The 21,837-nt window shown below is 37.4% G+C and overlaps 1 protein-coding gene across 15 annotated transcripts in view; it reads left to right on the top strand.

Annotated features, from left to right (window-relative positions):
* The window catches only part of CUNH8orf34 (chromosome unknown C8orf34 homolog), a 413,720-nt gene that overhangs the window by 100,310 nt on the left and 291,573 nt on the right, over positions 1–21,837 (top strand). For 2 of the 15 annotated variants that reach the window (XM_069990879.1, XM_069990878.1), the window contains exon 2: positions 12,977–13,061. The exons of the other annotated variants lie outside the window; for them this stretch is intronic. In XM_069990879.1, the coding sequence (XP_069846980.1) occupies positions 13,005–13,061 (57 nt within the window). In that variant the 5' untranslated portion in view covers positions 12,977–13,004. The remainder of the gene's footprint in view (positions 1–12,976; positions 13,062–21,837) is intronic. 15 annotated transcript variants of the gene reach the window in all.

The following is a 21,837-nucleotide window of genomic DNA, read 5'->3' on the forward strand; positions in this document are numbered from 1 at the left end:
TGTGATTTTAACTGATGACTTGAGAGACTGGAAGAGTTCAACCTTTATTGTGCCAATAAATTTCCTATCAAAGAGTATTTGCTTTAAACACCACTAAATAAGGTGTTCTTGCCTATGAAGAAGTTGAAAATGAATAAGGGAGAAAAATGAAGCAATATGATTCTAATGAGATCCCAGTCTTACAATACTTAAAACACTATGTCCTTGTGAATTCAGACAACTTGAATTGAGGTCACAGAACCACAGTATAGCAGATAAGCCATCACTTAACCATTATTATATGCCAGTCACTTTTCAATCATTAGTGACAAAAAAAAAACCTGATTCCACAACCTTGTGTAATTTTGTCAGTCCCATTTTTGGAATAAGGATATTGAGTAACTAACTAAGGTCAAGCATCAAACTAATGGAGGAACTGACAAGAATTCAAACTCAGGACTTTTGATACCAATACCCGTGTTTTCAATAAGTCACACTATACCATCTAAAGTAATATGCAGACATGCTGGGACATCAAAGGTAGGAAGGGAATTCAGTGTTTTCAAGGGCATCGATGGGGTATAGTAATAACAGAAGATAAGATTAATCTATAATAGTAAACACAGAATTGTGATGAAATGTTGAAAAAAAAACCATCAGTAGAACATTGTTCTGTTGAAGCTGGAATGAGGTTGTTGAAATGCACCATTCCGCACTAGCTTAATCTTTCTTTAGGTAGGATAATGGCTGTCACAGATAAGATGTATGGAGATTTGTCCCCAGACAATTGGCAGATGGTGAGATGGACAAAGGTGATACTGCAGTAGTTTGGAGCTTATTGATTCAGCCTTCCCCTGAGAAAGGACTGGATGTGGGGTGAGCCTGGAGGACAGTCTCCAGTGACTTGTTGGTGCCAGAAATATCTCATTCAATATTTTCCCAGAAATACACATGATGAACATTAAGCGTTATTTTTTTACATTATATTGAAACAAACAAAAAACAGAATATGGAACTTTAAAAGAGCAATATAAACCTTCACTGGAATCGATATGAAGTTCAATATTTTGTAATTGTTTATTATATTTATTTTTGCAGTGCTGGGGAGAGAACCCAGGGCCGTGCACATACCAAGCAAGTGATGTAACACAAAGCTTTACCCTCAACACTTAATTTTACAAACTCAATAGCTATTACTACCATGACTAAGATAGTAAAGAAGGTTTGAAAGATTTGACAATATTAAATACAAGAAGGAAAACTTAAAGAACATATATCTTCAAGTATGTGAATTTTGTATGGAATATAGCTTTATTCTGGATATGCTCAGTATATAAAGATAGAATCACTAGGGAAGAACTACAGAATGTTTCAAATGATATTAATTCTACACAAAATCCATGGCTTATCTTTAGGTAATCCTCTCGTTACCAAAAACAGCTTTCCCCCAATGGCAGCCGTCAAAAATATTACCAGATATTGTCAAATTCGTACTTAGGGAGAAAGAGAACAGATTGATAACCACTATCATAGACAAAGGCATTCAAATTCTTGTTAGAATGCAAACATTAGGAGGGATTGTGTAAAACAATTATTGGTCACTGATTTGGCAGACTGACCTTACCACTATTGGCTATAGTCAGAAGGAATTGAATATAGGACAGGGACAGGCTATGACAAGAATAAGAAAAGTAAGGGTCTTAGTCCATTTGGATGCTATAAAAAATACTGTAAATTGGATGACTTAGAAAATAGAAGACAGTTGTTTTTCATGATTCAGGAGGCTGCAAACTCCAAGATCTAAATGCCAGTGGATTTTACATCTTAAAGATGTCTACATATTCCTCCCTGTAATGTTTTCAGGGTGTATGCTTTGACTCCGAGGTCTTTGATCCATTTTGGAGTTGATTCTGGATCTTCATTAGCCATACACGGACAAGGAACTCAAAAACCCCCAAGAACAATTCTGCAAAGAAATAACTGTCTGATAAATAAATAAGCTAAAGACTTAAAGAGAAATTTCTCTGAAGAGGAAATAAGAATGACCAATAGACACATGAAGAAATGCTCAACCTCTCTAGCCATAAAAGAAATACAAATCAAAACAACATTGAGATTCTACCTCACCCCAGAACTCTAATAACAACAGATGCTGGAGGGGATGTGGCCAGAAGGGAATCCTACTGCATTGTTGGTGGGAGTGTAAACTTGTTCAACCACTTTGGAAAGCAGTATGGAGGTTCCTCAGAAGACTCCACATAAAGCTCCCCTATGACCCAGCAATCCCACTTTTGGGCATTTACTCAAACGATCACAAACAAGGCAATACTAAGGCTACCAGCACAACTATGCTTATTGCAGCATTATTTTCCATAGCTAAGATATGGAACCAACCCAGATGCCCCTCAGCAGATGAATGGGTCAAGAAAATGTGACACACACAAACACACACACACACACACACACACACACACACACACACACACACACACACACACACACACACACACACACATTGGAATTCTATGCCTCCATCAGAAAGAATGACATTGCCCCATTTGTTAGGAAATAGAAAGACTTGGAAAAATTGTATTAAGTGAAGTAAGTCAGGCCAAAAGAAACATAGGTCCCATGGTTTCCCTTATTTGCAATAATTAGTTCATGTGTAGGACAAGCAGAAGAGGTCAAAGGTATGTACATATGACCATATAAGATGATGTTAAGCGAAATGAACCCCAACGTAGGGATACAAATATCTTTTTTCTTTCTTGATATTGTTTCTAACGTATTTATTTTGTACCATGTGATTTTTTTTTATTTCTTCATATGTTCCTCCCCCACAGTATAACCCTTGTTTTTACTGTATTTGATGTCGGTGCCCTACATCTTGGATATACACTTCTCTAATTCAGGGAGGAATTAGATGTACAAAACACTATGTTGAAAACAAACTTTACAATATTGGAAGGGGTGGGGTGGGAGTGGGGGGGGTGTAGCTGAGGAAGTGGGAGGGAAGGGATGGTAGGGGGAAAAACAAAGGAGGAGGCAACAATGCTTGAAAGGAAATGTACTCAATACCTTGCTCATGTAACTGTAACCCCTCTGTATTTTTACAAAAAAAAATGTCTGCCTTCTTAATGAGGGCTCCTATGCCAGAAAGGAGACCTGGAGAGTCCTGGGTCTCCTTTTTTTTTAAGGGCAATAACCCTGTACATGAGGGTGTCCCCATGACAGAATCTCCTCTCAGTATCAAACTAAATAATGTTATACTGTGTATCAGTGTGAAGCTGTGAATATAAAAACATCCAACTCATAAATGGCAGGTACATGAGGCATGCTGGAGAAACATAATTGCGAGTAGACTCTCCCGTGGTCCTGTTAGTCAGGGAGGCCATGGAAGGCAGATGCGTCATTTCCTCATTTAGCATATATGATATGTGTCTCTACTTATAAAGAATGTAAGATAAAGAAAATATGATCTATGCTTTGGATCCTAACAACATGATCTCTCTGTTTAGCCCCAAAGCTCTTACTTTGTAATTTTCATGGACTTTGAAATGTGTTCTTTGTGAAATTTCTCTTAGCCCCTAATTACATCACAAGTTTATGAAGGAAGAAGTTGTCCATTGGTCACACTTCCATCTACTCTCTGCTCCATATTGTTATTTATCATACTGTCTTGCCATGAGACGTTCAGAAAATAGCTGTGGACCAGATAAAAGCAGCAATGAATGATGTTACCTTGGGACATAACCTTGGGCAATATGGTAAGAGACTTGGTGAGAAGAGTGATAGAAACATTCCAAACTGAAGAATAGAGTCATGCAAAGAGGGCCAGGAGAGACTCAGGTGGTATGTTTTCTTGGATACTTGGTATACTTGTCTCAAGGCACATGTGCAGGAAAGAGGAAGATGATGGAGAGTGTGCTAACTTTAGATGTGGAATGATTTCCATTTTAGACAGGAAGTAGGTGCTTAATTTCAGAAGAGAATTGAGAATAGTGATATTTTTGTGTAAGTTAAAGCTAATCACATTGCTGTGGGAAGATACATCTTTCAGGGGTATTTCAGAGGTGAATAGGATGTGACTGACACTGGTTAGTGTTTACTGCCAGTGAATAAATGATCATGACTTAACCTAGGGTTGTGGTTGAGTGGAATTGAGAAAGGAGGTAACCAATGAGGTGATGAGACCAAAGGGTTGATTGATTGGAGCTATGTCAGTAGGACAAAGGTAATTTTGAAGAATTAAATGTGAATAAAATAGACATTGTTAAAGGAGGGCTGCTTCTGGTTCATGCATATGATCTTAGCTACTCAAGAAGCTGAGGTCTGAGGAAGATGGTTCAAAGTCAGCCTTCACAAACAAGACAGACTTTTATCTCTACTTAACCAGAAAACACCAGAAACAGATGTGGCGCAAGTGGTATAACACTACCCTTAAGCAGAAAAAGGAAGCAAGAGTGCAAATCTTTAAATTCAAACCCCAGGACTGGCACAAAAAATGATTTTATTTTTAAAAAGGAGGGTGGCCATGTTGGTAGAGATGATAATAAACATCCTGAACCAACACTGAGTTTCTAGGCAAGAAAACAGGAACAGGTGGAGATTTGCCATGGACAAATAGTTTTTCCTTCACAGCACTGCAGCCAGAAGGAAGAAGAGTCCTCTTGGTATTTGTGCAGAATCAAAAATAATCCAAATAGTTCATTCTTTGCGATCTATAGCTCATTGTTCCCTGAAGTCTAAAATAAACACAAACAATCAATAGCACAGTAGTGTCACATCTCTGGCCTAGTGATCCCTTCTCCATTTTTTTAGCTTTAATGTATACTTGTTATTTTGATAGAATTATGATCATCTCTCCTTCTCCAATATTCCTTTATTGAGCCCTAGTTAGTAAAGGACGCTTAGTTGCCTACAATCTTAGTCTTCTACCACTGCTGCCAGATGCTGTCTTGTTTGGAGCACTGCTCACTGATGAACACCACCTGTGCTTTTCCTGGTGGATGTATTACAGTGACACTTGAATGCCTTCTATTGTTGATGGCTGCTTTCTGCCGATCATTTCCAATCACAAATTCCATGAAGATTATTTTCAGGCTTTGCTCCCTAAGAACAATTTTTTTTAAGACAAACTAGACATTCAATTTATGGTTTTCTTCCTTCTTTACTCATTCCTCAAGGAGAAATTTTTACAAAACCTGTATAAACGATTCAAGAATATACTACTATTACTTATATTGTGCCTTTGGCAACTTCGGCTACTGGTAGCTTGCCAATCTATACTTCAGTCCAGAGTCCCAGTGGATTCTAACCTAACTTTGCTTTCCTCTAGAGTTGATAAAATATCAACGCCAGCCTTGGCTGGCTAGGAACCATGTCTCTATCTTTGACATTATACTATGCATTTTGATATAAAATTTATCTCTATTATTAAAGTTTAAACTTCTTGGGAGTAAGGACCTAATTCCTCTGTGAAAATACTTTAGCAGGCTAAGATAATAGGTGTTGTAGTACTGAGTCTATTGGGAAATAAATAAAAAGGTATTCAGAAAGTTATTTTTTGTATTAAATCATAGTTGCAATGAGTCAGTTGCTGGATGCCAAACACAATGCAGATAAAAAGCCATGCTATGGAGAGTAAAGCAGCAGGGCTTGTGTTTCAGAGTATTTAGGGGACTGGAAAGCTCTTACATCCTTCAAACTCTCTCCTATGAGACTATGTCCTCAAGCTAGTAAATCTGAAAACTACAATGTGTAGCAGAATCATCTGGAGGGCTTATTAGAGCACAGATCACTATGTCTCATTCCCAGAGGTCTTCATTTGGTAGATATAATTTTGGGAGCCAAAATTTTGCACCTCTAGTTCCCAAGCAGGCTATTTGGAAACCACTGTCCTTAAACATGAGTATTGTACGTTTCCCATGCCTTTTTGTGTGTGTCAGATATGACACCATGAATCTTTTTTATTATCCGTTGGTAAAGCATACATATAAAAATGCCAATTATCAGGTGTACTACTCAGCAGGTAGTCAGGGAATGGAAGCTTTATCATTGCTAATAAGATCTGGCATCCATATTTTGTATGCATTCATTATGCTAAGATTTATCAAACTCTTTATATTTGGTAGAAAATGGAGATTAAATACTACTCACAATAGTGCTCTCGTGGGCCTATAACGTATTGAGGAAAAAGATTAGAAAATAAGCAATTATAAAGTTCAAAGACCTTGTTTCTGAGGTGTGTTACCAATGAGTTGGCTTGGGTTCTTTTTTCTTCTACTTGGGTAGAAATCCTGAGTAGGTGGAGGAGTAGCTCTTTTAGCAATGGTAGTCCTGAGTCCTAGAATATTGATGGTCTGTGGGTAAGGCTGACAGATCTAGAAGCTTAATAGCTCCAAGCCCTGAGAACTAGAGATTTATCTAAAGCTCCAGGCCTTAGAAGCCAGAGATTTGTAGCTGTAGGTTCTCAGGATTCCATTTGCCAGCGGCTTGGCATTTGGTAGCTAGTGAAGTCCTCAGACCTCAGTACAGCTAGGCCTAACAACCATGAGCAGAGGACAGTGCATGCTACAGTTACATCTCCCCGGGAAGCCTCAGACGTTGGGACTCTCAGCTCATAAAGCAATCAGTATTAAAGCTTTTGGGCCTTGGATTGTTGGGTCTCTTGGCCTGTATGACTTGGCATATGACTCCCATCAACTCTTCCATGATTAAGGCCCAAGGTTTCTCATCTCTTCCCTTCTCAGCTTTCTATTTTGCTTTAGCCAAAGGTCTCCATTCTCTTTCACTGTCTCTGTACTTACTCCATCCCTTCTGGGCTGCCTGTGTCTGAACTCCACTTCTCTCCGGAACTCTTCAGCCACCATTTTTCTGCTACTCCTTGTTCTACTATCAATGCCAGTAGCAGTTGCTACTGCTGCTGCTGCTCCTGCTCTTCACATACCAGCTCAGTCTGTTTTATACCAATCATTCAAATAAAGGACCCTATTCACACCAATCACAGTTTTTCTTTGAGGAGAAGTACCAGGGGAAGTGATCCCTCTCTGGCCTGAGTCAAAATAGCTGCTAGAGTTCATCAAGGCTTGCCATGGCCAGAAGGTCTAGTGCAGCTGCAGTATATGAGAAAATGCTTTTTACAACAAGGATTTTGCTTTGTTTCCAAACAGCTATGATTGCAGTATAGCTTTTTTTCAAAATTTTTATATTTTTTAAAGGGTCCCACCAACTTCTTTTTGCCCAGGCAAAAAGATCTCAGATCTCAGCCTCCTGAGTAGGTAGAAGTTACAGGTGCCTGACTTGACAATGACATGGTTGTTTTTTACGTTTTAATTAATTTACTTTGTTGTTATTATAGAGGTGATACACAGATATTACATGAGTCAGGTAATGAGTTTAGTTCCTTTCGTACAGTGTCTTCTGTACCCTCACTATCTTCTCTACCTCCCTCCCATCTCTACCCACAAGTTGCGTAGTTCACTTTCATCGGTGTCCAGTGAGCTCCACTGCTGTACTTATGCACCGTTGTTCCCTCAAGTTCTTCAAAGCATTTGTGGAGGGCTCAAAGCAGTCCAGTTGCTATGAGGGCTGTGAAGCCTGTTGTTTGGCTAACAGTCCTCAGAGGCAGCCAGAGTAGCAGGGAAGGGTCTAACAGCTGTCATCAAAGGGTTTACATTGTTCCATCTCTCAACATTTTAGCTTATTGAAAGGGAAGATAAACAATACATGGGCACTTATATAATGACTGGTCACTAATACTCACGGTGCTTTAACAGTATAACAGTTCTTTATGGTTAGACAGATAACTTAGGGAAAGTTGGATACATTTATCTGTGTCAGTTGTACCCCCATGATCTGTGATCTCTGACATGTTCTTCACTTTCCACATGATAATACTTATGCATTTGCCACAAATTATATATGTTGTAATTGCCATATTCACTACCACATACGACTGACATGCTAGGTACAAACTGATCAAAAAGTAGGAATGATCCTGGTATGTGATGAGACTATGAAATATGATTATACAAGACACTAATTATCACATAGGCATATTTAAAATACTTCCAGTACCTTGTTGTACATGGCACTCAAACTTCCCTTACTAAGAGGTTGAATTTATTTTGTCTTTTTAAATTGTTGCTTAGGAATTCAGAATTTATCAGGCACTTGAAGACTTATTCATCCAGAAGTTATATATTGAAAATCTGAATGTGTGACTGAATATAAGAAATAGTTAGCTAGGCGCTGGTGGCTCATGCTTGTAAGCCTAGCTACTCAGGAGGCTGAGATCTGAGGACCCGGTTCAAAGCCAACCTGGGCAGGAAAGGAAAGTCCATGAGACTCTTATCTCCAATAAACCACCAGAAAACCAGAAGTGGCCATGTGGCTCAAGTGGTAGAGCTCTAGCCTTAAGTTGAAGAGCTGAGGGACTGTGCCCAGGCCCAGAGTATAAGCCCCAGAAAAAGGAAAGAAAGAAAGAAAGAAAGAAAGAAAGAAAGAAAGAAAGAAAGAAAGAAAGAAAGAAAGAAAGGAAGGAAGGAAGGAAGGAAGGAAGGAAGGAAGGAAGAAAGAAAGGAAGAAAGGAAGGAAGGAAGGAAGGAAGGAAGGAAGGAAGAAAGGAAGGAAGGAAGGAAGGAAGAAAATAAGAGAGTTACCTATCTATCTGATGACTTATGATTTATTTTCTATTTGTTTTTCAACGGGATTGGTGAATTTATATGGAGGTAAATCTTTTCATTTTTTTTAAACACTGGAAGCAAATAGAGATTCAAAGGGAGTTTATTTAGATGGAAATTGGTTTTTATGCTTACATAATTCCAATGATGGTCCCTTTTCTTTTACTCTATTTTCTCAGGTTCTCAAGGGATGTAAGTAAAGCACTTTGGTGAGCTGAGGTTACTCTTCCAAGGATTAGCATCCATTAGTAGTATGAAAAAGTAACTCTATCATTATTCCAGATTGGAGTACCCTGTGGCAAATTTGAATGTATTTTGTCTTTTTCCCTACTGCTGTTCTATTTTTCCTTTAAGTGTGGTCTCTCTACATCTCTGTCTGTCTGTCTGTCTGTCTGTCTGCTGTCTGTCTGTTTAACCCAGGAAAAGAATGAGAAGTAAGCAGAATGCAATGAGCAATGAACTTGATCAGAGTGAGAGATGTGGCTGCTGCTTCTGAACCTGTCAGTCTGTTCCTGGACCAGACCCCCTACCATGTTAGTACATTCAGGATCATGAGCTTAGTCTCTTCCCATCAAAGAAGCTGAAGATGTTACTAAATTAAATCTGTGACTTCTTTTGAAATAAAGGGAGATACTTGCTTTTACATCTAATGCAATGAGTCAAGAAGAAATAGCTAACAGTAAGGTAATAAATACAAGGATAAATTCTCTGGCAGTATACGAGATTGAACAGAGGAGGCGTGACACATAGAACTCCATAAAATTAGGATGGATTTGTTCTTTCCGCTCTTGTCATTTCTTTCCTATTTTCTCTGGCTTTGGAAGGTTATGAAGTCTGTTGGTGTAGCTCTTTTGGGGGTTTGTTTGTGTGTGCTTGTCCTGGAGATTGAACTCAGGGCCTGGGTGCTGTTTTTTTACCACTTGAAGCACAGATCCACTTCCAACTAATTGGAGGTAAGGGTCTCACAGACTTTCCTGCCTAGGCTGGTTGAGGACCATGATCCTAGCATTACAGATGTGACCCATCTGTAACTGATGTGAAGTTTTCCTCCCCACTCCCCATGGGGTTTGAGGGGTGCTACTGATCAAATCCAATATTGGAGCTCATTCTCAGCATTTTATCAGGTTTAGATTTTGCAGATTGTGAGTCTTCTTAAGGCTACTGGTTTGGAAATAAGATGACCTGAATTTGATTCAAACTCTACTCTTTATCAACTCAATGTTGTATATAAAAGGTGAAAAATTACCTTTGAGGGTGGTTGCAGTTAGTATCATAGTTCTCCAGAGAAACAGAACAAACGGAAATTTATTTTAAGGAATTGGCTCATATGATTGTGGATCCTGGCAAGTCTGAAATCTGCAGAACAAGCTGGATGGAAATGTAGGCAGGCACTGGTGCTGCAGTCTGGAAAAAAATACCTTTTTCAGAAAACATTCGTTTTTAATCTTATGGCCTTTGGTTAATTATAGGAGGCCCACCTGCTTCTATCCAGGGTGGTATGCTTTTCACTTAAAATCAACTGATTGTAAATGTTACCTACAGGTAAAAAATCCTTTCATAGCAAAATTTAGTGTTTGATTGAATCGCTGGGTACTGTGGAATAGCCAAGTTGTTATGTAAAACTGTCACATAGTCATCAAATTAATAATAGCCCATATTTATTGGTTAAATGATCTCAGTGCTCATGTGGGTTATTTCCTTTAACTCTGATAAAAGGCACAGAAGGAGATACTATTATAATCTTAGAAAGGATAAAACAGCTTTATGAACATAGAGCCAGCCATTGTCTGGGTTAAACATAGTTCTGTCACAAAAGTTTTCAAAATCAAATTAGAATAGGAATTGTTTTTTTCTTTTTGATGATAGTGGTACTGGGGTTTGAACTCAGACTCCTATAATCTTGCTCAGCTTTATTGGCTGGTACTCTTATCACTTGAGTCACTCTTCCAGCATGGCTTACAGTCTATTTTAGAGATGGAGTTTCACACTTTTTGCCAGGGTTGGTATTAAACCAAGATCCTCTGAATCCCAGCCTCCGAGTAGCTGGGATGACCTGAATCACCCATTGGAACTTGGCTTGAGTATGTTTTTCTTTACTACTTTTTTTTTTCTTTTTGTCAGTCGTGAGGCCTGAACTCTGGGCCTGGCGTTGTCCCTCAGCTCTTCAGCTCAAGGCTAGCACTCTACCACATAAGCCACAGGGCCACTTCTGGCCTTTTCTACTTATGTAGTGCTGAAGAATTGAGCCCAGGGTCTCATGCATGCAAGGCAAGCACTCTACCATTGAGCCACCTTCCCAGCCCTTTTCTTCACTTCGTAAAGCATGAGCCTGTCCCGCCATACTGATGACCTCACTTAACAGCTTCATGCCAAGGTGCCCAAAGAAGCAATGGTGAGAGTCACAGAAAGTTAGCTATAAATGGTGCAACAGGCCTTTCTCATTTTGCTATTGACTTAGCCTAATATTTTCTCTTTCTTTCTAAGCAACTTTGAGTACTATTTCTGTCATCATCTGCTAAGGCCCAGGCTGATGTTATGATGTTGCTATTGAAGAGACAAGTAACAACTAGCTATCTTAAATCATGAAGATTTATTTCTCATATTCCATGTATATCTGGGTTGGTTGTAAGTTCTGATCACCCTCCCTCAAAACTTTCTACTTTCTGAAACACAAGTGGACTCAGAGCACAAGGAAAGAAACATGGAAGATTACATGATTAAAGGTTTCTGGCCAAAATGCCATAAATCATTTCTGTTCACATTTCCTTGGACAAAGCAAACCAAAGGGGCACAAGATGCTTAAGGAAATTAGAAAGTGTCCAAAAAAGAAAACCAGGAAAATTGAGAAACATTATTAATGACTACTAGAGAGTTTATACAAATTGCCACTCATTTGAAACACTTTCAATGGTTTGGTTGGTAAAAAGTGAGAATACAAATACAAATTCTCATTTTAAATTAGGACTTTCTCATATTTTGTCATGATTTTTCATTCTTATAGGCAAAGCATTTTCTTTCTTTGAAGTCCTAAAGATGTATGTTTTCTTCTCACAGGGTTCCCTTCATTTTGGTCTTTGATTTTTATATGAGATTTGAATTAGGAATATAGTTTTATATAATTTATATAGAGAAAAAAATTATCCTAATACCATCCCTAAAGTAGCCATTTTCCCCCTGATATATAAAGCCAGGTGTAATATAAATCAAGTTTTCATTTTTACTTGGAGCAGAGAGGTTATTTTTTTCTTTGCAATATTCTACTGTTTTTTTTTTATGCCTAACCTCTAGAAACAAAGTAAGTTATGTAATGTTGATCTGTGTACATTATAATATTTTATCATTCTTGGTAAATTTTTGTGTATATTCTGCTCAGACTATTACTTTTTTTCTAAAGTTTTTGCATGATATAGACAAGATTTCGTTACAAACTAATTTTGCTTATCATATCCTTTCTACACCAAATGATACCTTACATAAAACTTTTCTTAATACAAGCTTATTCCAGTTGAATATATGAAAAATGGATAACCTTTGGGAGTCTACTGGGAAAGAACTGACCCCAGTTAATTCTCTATTTACTCTAGGTTTTAGAAATATGTGCATGTCAGAAATTACAATCCTATTTTCTCCTTGCATAGGTTATTGTGATTTTGAAAAACAATAACATCATGTTCTTGGCTTTAGGTCATAAAGATTGAGTTTTGGAAAAAGCTCCCAAATGGTTATGTTTCCTAAAAGAATGTTTTAGAACAACGTATTAGCTTATTTGGTTTAATCGATTAGCCAAACTTTTATTTCATTTGTAGAACATTGTTGTAGTTCTCACTCATGAAGAAAAGAAATGCTGAAGACTAAAACGGGTGACCACATTTGTGCTTAGTGGATTTTATACAACTGAATACAATTTATACAACTATAATTGTGAACAACATTTTTTGAATTCAGTCATTAGAGGTGGCAAGTCAAGTCTAGATGGTCTGAAATTAATCTCATCCCATATATTATAAGGAATATTGAGTGTTAATATGATTTGCTGAAAAATAGGAACATGAGAAATGGCACATTCATGGCAAAAGTGTTGACTGTAAACAGCAGATGAATGAAGGATTTTACGAAGCAGAATAAACACATCACTAGACTGTATTTTTGGTGGGATAAAGCATGAGTTTGTGACCAGTTCAGTGAAAAATGAACTTTTTTTTCCCTGTGAGCCATCTTTGCTACTGTTCATAAGTACTAGGCTGCATTAACAAATGGGAGGCTATACCATATGGCCAAGCTTATGACTTCATCTTTTACTTGGCTTCTTACAGATGACATGGGGGAAGAAAATCAACATGAATGCAAAGAAAAGATAGAGAAAAGGAAGCCTTTGGAAGATTTATAAAAGCAAACAAGGTATTTTAAGGAATAGAGAAGTGACAATAGGGACAACATTAGGGATTTTTTAGGAAGAATTGTCTTTAGGAACATGGGTTGAAGGTATTAACAAGCCACGGGGGCTTTGAACAGATAAGTGAGATAATCTTTGACACTTTATAATGTCATACTTATTGGCATTCTAATTTGCCTCAAGTTTGTCTGCTTGAAAGATGAGTTGTAAGGGAAGAATGTTAAAGGTAATGATAGCAGTCAGTAGAGTCTTTCAGAAATCTAGAAGCAATGGTGGTGAACACTAAAGAAGTGTGGAGGGGGGCTGGGGGTTTAGCCCAGCAGAAGGGCGCCCAAGACCCTGGGTTCGGTTCTCAGCCCTAGAAAAAGAGAGAGAGAGAAAAAAAAAAGAAGCGTGGAGGGCCAGGTGCCAGTGGCTCATTCCTGTAATCCTAGCTACTCAGGAGGCTGAGATGTGAGGATCATGGTTCAAAGCCAGCCGGGGCAGGAAAGTCTGTGAGACTCTTATCTCCAATAAACCACTAGGAAACTGGAAGTGGCACTGTGGCTCAAGCAGTAGTGTGTTCACCTTGAGCTGAAGAGCGCAGGTACAGCACTCAGGCCCAGAGTTCAAGCCTCAAAACCAACAAAAAATAAAAAATTAAAAAAAGAAAGAAAAAGAAAAAAGAAGTGTGGAGGACTGAATAGTTAACTGAAGAGTTATCAGATTTAGTAGGGCTGAAGTGACAGAGAATTCAATAATAATGTCACATGTCAAGAGTAAATGGGAAAAAAATGCCCATATCATTCAGGAAATACAAATGAAAACCATGACAAAAATACTATTGCACTCTAATCAGAATGGCGGTTATCCAAGAGGCAACCACAAGTTCAAGTGAGGATGCAGAGTAAAGGGAATTCTACACATACTGTTGGAGAGAATGTAAACTAATATAGTCATCTGGAAAAGAGTATGGAAATTTCCATATGAGGTATGAAGCGAGGAAGGTGGGAGAAGGCAGTCATAATATTCTATGTACATAGTGAAAATGGAGCTAGGAAAATGGGATGATGGGTCCGAGTTGGGAGAGATGGGAGAGAATGATGAAAGGGAAAACAGTAATCAAGATGCATTGTACTCATAAACTAACGAGTTGAATTGAAACCTCTTTTGGCATACTACTTGAAGATAATTTTTTAAAAAGAAAGGAAAACCACCCAGAAAGAAACTATTCTCACATCTGGGTATATATCCAAAGAAAATGAAATCATAACATCAGAAACATCTGGATTCTCATGTTTATTACAGACATAGAATAGCCATGTTATGGAAACAACCTAGTGTCCCTCCATTGTAAATGAGGCAAACCTGCTATGTATATGCTCACTGGAATTTATCCATGAAAACAAATGAAATCCTGCTGATTTTTAAAACAAGGATGGAACTGGGGGTCATCATGTTAAGTGAAATAAGCTAGACACAGAAAGATAAGTCCCACATGTTCCCAATTGTAGAAACTAAAACAAGGGAATCTCTTAGGCATAGAAAGGAAAATGCTATCAGGTAGAAAGGGGAGAGTTAGAAAGAGGTTAGAAGTGAAGATCATAATACTAGTAGAAGGAATTAGTTTTGGAGTTATCCAGACATCAGGGCAACTACAATGCACAACAATTTATTATATATTTTAAAGTAAGTGGCAAAGGAATGTTAAGTTTCCGAACACATAGAAATGATAAATATTTGAGATGGAAATATAAATTGCCCTGATTTGATCAATGTACACTATATACAGCACTGAATTGTTATGCTCTGCCCTGTAAGTATGTAGACATAGTGTGTACTATTTGGAACAATGCCATAGGTAGCAGAGCTTAGTGAGTTGGCAGACAGTTTCCAAGAGAGGAAGAACATTCCTTGGCATTGCTGCCTGATATTCAAGGGTAAAATGCTGCCTTGGGTAATTTTATCTCAGATTTTATAATATTCTCACGAACTAGTGGTGATTCTTCTTATTTTGAGCTAACACTTAAGCATCTAAACTTTTTAAACATTTTTATTTTATTGTAAAGATGATGTACAGAGGGGTTACAGTTTCATGAGTAAGGTAATGAGTACATTTCCTATAGAGCATTGCTGCCTCCTCCTTTGTTGACCTCACACTATCCTTACTCTCCCCTACCTCCTTCACTTCCCCCACCCCCGAAGTTGTAAAGTTCATTTCCAATATAGTGTCATGTGGGTATCATTGTTGCAAGGGGCCATCCTGTGTCCTTGTTTTAGCATTTTGTTATTCCCTACCCCTTCCCAAATTAGACAAATGTATATACAAGACACAGAGTACCAAAATCAAGTTCAGTGACAGCAGGAGATATTCTATAGTGGGAAGAACAGACAAAGGAAACAAAAAAAATCACCTAGTACATTAAAAACAACAACAACAACAAAGAAAGATCTCCTGTGTCCATATCTTGGGGTTCATTTCACTTAGCATCATCTTATATGGTCATGTGTACATAGCTTTTAGCTTTTCTGCTCAGCTGATAAAATTATCCTATACCTATACTATTTATTGCAAATGAGGGAAACCGTGGGACCTATATTTATTTGGGTCTGGCTTACTTAACTTAAAGCTACCAACACAACTATGTTTATTGCAGCATTATTCACTGTAGCTAAGATATGGAACTAATCCAGATGTCCCTCAGTAGATGAATGGATCAAGAAAACATGGTTTTTATATACAATGGAATCCTATGCTTCCAGCAAAAAGAATGGCACTGCCCTATTTGTTAGGGAAATGGAAAGACTTGAAAAAAATCATATTAAGTAAACTTTTTTTCATGTAAACATTTTTTATTGTAATGATGCTGTGCATGAGTTACATGAGTAAAGCAATGAGTACATTACTTGTCCATCATGGTTACCCCTTCCCTTCCTTGGTGTTGTTTCATTATCCCTTCCTTCCCCCACTTCCCACACTCCTCCCCACCCCTCTCCATACTCCCCACTCAGCCCGAGTTTATAAAGTTCATTTCTAACATCCTGTCTTGTGAGTATCCTTGTTGCAATGGTCATCCTATGTCCTTGTTTCAGCATTTTGTTATTATCCTTCCTCTCCCCATATTAGACATATGTATATACAAGATGCAGGATACCAAAATACAGTAACAACAGGTGATATGCAATATGGGAAAGAACATACAAAGGAAACAACAACAACAAGAAAACAATAAAAAAACAATAAAATACACGGTACATTTAAAACAATAATACAGACTTCTTGTATCCATATCTTGGGGTTCTTTCACTTAACATCATCTTATATGGTCATATGCACATGGCTTTTGAGCTTTCCGGCTCATCTGATAAGATTATCCTATATGTATACTAATTTTTGCAAATAAGGCCACATAGTCTAAACCTTTTAAGTGAAGCAATTTTCACTTTAATCCTAAATGGGATTTCTGCTATTGCCATCTAGTGGTCATTAGCAGTTATAGGGCCTATCATTTATTTTTGTTCTCAAGATTGCATCTCTTAAATCGGATCATTCGGAAAGAGAAACTAGACTTTAAAAAACATTAACTATTAGAAAAATCAATGTTCTTAAAATAAGTTAATTTTATGGGTACCTGTCTATAACTGAATGCATCACCCTTTGCACGCTATAGATTCAAAGATGCTATTCAGTAAATGTAGTTCAAATTCTATAGCTTGAAGAGGATTTGATATACATTATTTCACCAGCTTTAGAATTTAACAATGACTACAACAGTAGTCTGAATCTATCTAAATGATTGATAAGCAAGCAAGATGAAATAAAGTATCACTTAGTGGCAAATAATGGGAAAATGCTTTTCTTATTATGTGTTCAAATAGTGAAATATTTTGTATGTGTCTTAGAATTAGGATTGTCACATTCTGGGCGATTCAAAGAGTGAAACTTGAGATTTTTACTGGAAATGTAACTTACTGAGGGAGAAGGCATAAAATATACTGTTCATTTTTATCAGAGTTTGAATCTACTCTGTTTACCTCCCCCCCCCATGGTTTAGTGAGGGAATGATATGTGGGTAACTATAACTTCAGCATTACATAGTATTATAATAACTATTAGAGTATGCAAGAGTGGTAGAAGAACAAACTAGAGCATTCCAGCAGCAGGAGCGACCCAACGAGGACTCCCACCAGCCCCTGAGCAGAAATGGCCAGGTGACTGAGTAGTGGCGGGAGAGGCTCAATGGTAGGAGCGGCCCAGCAGAGGGAGCAGTCTGGATGTGGAAGTGACCTAGTGCATATCCATCTCGGTAACCTCAATCTAAACTTCCCAGTCCCCACTGCAGACCTGACTGAGCTCCCTCCAACAGGCTAGGGCTGAGCATGTGCACAGGCATTTGCTCGCCTGGGGACCCAGGGTGGGCTAGCCTACCCAGTGTGAAGGAGTGCAAGCTAAGAGGGTTTCCACTTTTAGGCGCAAACAGGCCAAGCTGGGACATGGCCTGACAATCTCTGAACCTAAATGCCTAGAGCACAACAGAAGGTTACAAGATTCATGAACAGTCAAGACAACAAACCAAATCCAATAGTCAACAAAAATCCAGGGAAGAACTCCAGTGAGAATGAAGAAGAGATGAAAGACAAAAGTACAATTAAGGAAATGACAGAATTGGGCAATAAAATAAAAAGAGAGATGCAAAAACAACTTTAAGAGCATGAAGAAGAAATGACAAAGAATATTAAAGTCTCCCAGAAAGGCATGAGGAGAAAAATAGACATACATTAAATACATCGCATTAAAGGATGAAATGAATACTATGAAAACTGATTTCAGGACCACAAAAGGTTCAATTTCCACAATTCAGACTACAGTGGAATCCATAGGTAACAGAAAAGTGAAATAGGACATAGAACTTCAGAAGTCCAGGTTAAAACAGAGGCGCTAGAACAAAAAGTCAAAAGTATAGAAAAAAAACTCAGAACCTACCAAAGAGAAGTCCAGGAATTGGCAGATTCAGCAAAGAAATCAAGAATTTAAGAGTAAAGAAAGGGGGCTGGAAATGTGGCTCAGTGGTAGAGTGCTTGCCTCTCATGCATGAGGCCCTGGGTTTGATTCCTCAGCACCACATAAGCAGAAAAAAACAGCAGTGGCGCTGTGGCTCAAGTGGTAGAGCACTAGCCTTGAGCTGAAGAGCTGAGAGGCAGCACCCATGCCCAGAGTTCAGGCCCCACGACCAAACAAACAAACAAAAAAAGAGTGAAGAAAGGCACTTAAAACCTATTCAATAGTAAAATAATAGCTGAAAACTTCCTACCTCTTAACAGAGAAAATCTTACCTGCCTAACAGAAGCATATAGAACCCCAGTAGACTGGATCCAAGAAGAAACACTTCTAGGCACATCATACTAAAATCTTAGACATGAATAGCAAGAAACTGCAAATGCTGCAAAATTAAAGAAGGAGCTATATTACAATGGAAAGAAAACCAGAATCACTGCAGACCTCTCCACACAAACTTTCAATGTAAGGAGAACCTGGGATAATTCAAGCACTGAAGATCAACAACTGCCAACCCAAACTGATCTACCCAGCAAAGTTATCATTACATTAGATGGTGAAACCAAAACCTCCCATGACAAACAAAAATTAAAGTAATCCATGATACTAAAACAGCATTACAAAGAATTCTAAGAGGGATACAATCTGAGGAAGACAATCAAAATCAAAGAAAAACACATCATACAAAAAACAAAACGTAGGAAATCAAGAAAATGGCAAGAAACATGACACATTTCTCTATAATACAGTACTACTAAATGTTAATGGACTAAATTCTCCAATCAAAAGTAGATTGAATCAAAAACCAAGATCCATCAATGTTTACATTCTATTTTGGGTTATTTTTCAATTGATTAAAACTTCCACTAATTATGATATATGATATATATATATATATTTATTTATATTACCTGTGTCACATTCACTGAATAAATAAAACATATTTATTTCTTATCTTAGATAAAAGAATTCAGATAGACATTTTCACAAAATAACATGCCTCTAAGTATAAAGAACCATCAAGAATATTATAAAGGCTGTCTAGTTAACTTATAATAGAAAATAGCCCTATTGCAAAAATAAAAAAATAAAAGAAAAAGCACCGTCCCAAGCATGGGGTCTTTCTTTCCTCCACCACCCCACAAAAAAAAAAAGAAAAAAAATCACATAGCATATTCTCCTACTTTTCTACAGGCAAGCTCAAAGGTTTCTATATAGAGCTCTTTAAATTCTGTGACTGTATGTGATTTAGAACTCACTGGGAAGTTTTTTTTTTTTTTGTATGAGATTTACCATGATAGGTCCTATGTCCACCTTAGTTTGGCTTTAAATAATAGAAGTACCTTCTATTCAGTGGTATAAACAAGATGGTTTGCTTTTGTTTCCTAAAAAAGAGCCCAAAGGAAGGAAAACCTAGACTGGTATGGTGATTCCAAGTCTACCAGGAAAAAAAAAAGAAAATACTCCGTTTGAGCTTTTTGGTGTATTTTCTTCCCTGCTTACCCCAGTCCTACCTCCAAATAAGAGACATCTTATCTTATCCTAGTACTTTCAGATCCTCACATAAAGTTTGATGTGTGTGTGTGTGTGTGTGTGTATGTGTGTGTGTGTGTGTGTGTGTGTGTGTGTGTGTGTACCAACAGTGGGAGTTTGAACTTTAGCCCTCAAGCTCTTGCTTAGTAGCAGTCAACCAATTGAGCTACCTCTAGCCTGGCATTTGCTGTTTAATTGGAAATGGAGTATCTTGGACTTTTCTACTCAGTTTGGTTTTAAACCAGGATGTTCAGGTCTCAGCCTCCTGAGTAACTAAGATTACAGGCATGGACCACTCATACCCAGCTGATTTATTTAAATATAAAGCTCAATACCTATATACTGAATTTACCAACGTGTTTTAAAATTTATATTTCTTAACTTTTAAAAATAAATTAGTTAACTATCAATAATTGACCATGATAATGAGTTCATGATGAATTCTATCTTGAACTGTATGTGGTACAAATCTTAGCAGATTTCTAAGTCTAGGAAAGTCACTTTACCCTGAGGACATTCAAGTCCTGTATTTATAATACAAGAAGGCTTGCATAGGTCATTTTGAGTATCTCCTACAGTCCTAGCATCTGAGACCACTCATCTTGGTCCTCTCTGCTATAGTTCCTTCATAACTTTTACAATAGTCAGTCACCCTTTACTTAGTCCATTCAAATATGTCTGCATTTTTGTTTCAATCCTCATGCTTTTATAAATGCTTCCATAAACTGACTCTGAAATTTCAGTTTATTAGGTCATTATCTTAGACATCATAAACTTGGTGGGTTTTATTTTACAATGTAAATCACAAAGTGATATATTAGAATATATGCAAAATACCTTATTTGGCTTAATAATTATAAAATATAAAATATGTGGTACAATGATTTCTCTAGCCAAAATCTAATCAGTGAACTCTTACATTGTTTATAATCGTTGTTATAAATTCTATTCAACAGATGTTCTTCTGTGTTTATCACTTTGGAATTGCTGGATCAGAATGTCCATTTTAAGTCTGAAATGCATTTCCAAATTGTGCTGCATTGCTTTGTTTAAGAAAAATCTTACTTTGAAAACTGTCCTTCTTAACTTTTGTACTGGTTCCTTTTAGCTATTTTTACTTTCATTTGTGACATATCTTAAGGAAGATATATGCACCACAAATAAACAACTTAACCCAGGATGATTACAGAAACACACTAAATTCTATCTTATGATTTTTTTCTGTTGAAACTTTAACTTATAGCTTCTTAACTAATTAAAACAGTTAACAGGTATGCTGAAGTAAAGGAAATTAATATTTTCTTTGCAGTCAACTTGTGATTAATGTCAGACTCTGTCATTTACATTAAGTATATACTCACAGGTGGAATAGAATAAACATGAAAAGAATATCTGGAATGAAATATTGTATAGTGAAATAATACTTGGAAAACTGCACTGTTATCATAAGATGAGGTGTGTTTTTTTGTGGCCTAAGCTGTACATACACAAAAGGTTATTACTGTGTATGAAATAATTAATTGGTTAGTATGCCTGGCTCCCACAATCATTTCCCCTCTATGATTGTATGAAAATGCAATGTTGTACACCCTAAATTATGCAATAGACATAGAGTTACTATTCTGACATAGAGGAATTCACTTATATAATGCAGCAGTACTAGCTACAAAATGATTTTATTCTTGACAACATTTCAAGGACTGTCGAGGTAGTGATTCTGAATTTGAATTGTTTTGCTAAGTATTCAGTTTTAACACTGAGGAAATTTACTGAAAAAGCAGTTTACAGCACAGCAGAATCTGACTCAGCAGCCCTCAATATTCTTTCAGTCAGGGCTGTGTTTAGGAGTGGGAGAGTTATGCAATCATTCAGAACTGTCTTCAGAGTTGGTGACCTGTGACCTGTGACCTCAGTCACTCATTTCCCTACGCTCAGTTCTGCTCTTGATGTAAGGTTCTGATATTGCTGTCCTCAAATTCCTGATCATTTTAAAACAAGAGCCTTACAAATTTTCTTGCAAGACCTACCCCTAGTACAGTTTTCAGGATAAAACTATATTTCTTAGAAAGTTGTCCATGAGTCAATACTAAGTTACTGTGAACCTTTCCTAATTAAATATATATGGATAAAGTTATTTTGTTTGAAGATAGTAGGCAGCGGAGGATGTTGTAAATGAAACCTTCTTCAGTGTCAAGGAATGGGAATGAGCTTCA

This window comes from Dipodomys merriami, unplaced genomic scaffold (genome assembly GCF_024711535.1).
Source record: "Dipodomys merriami isolate MVZ:Mamm:240054 unplaced genomic scaffold, mDipMer1.0.p SCAF_4, whole genome shotgun sequence".
NCBI classification, from domain to species: domain Eukaryota; kingdom Metazoa; phylum Chordata; class Mammalia; order Rodentia; family Heteromyidae; genus Dipodomys; species Dipodomys merriami.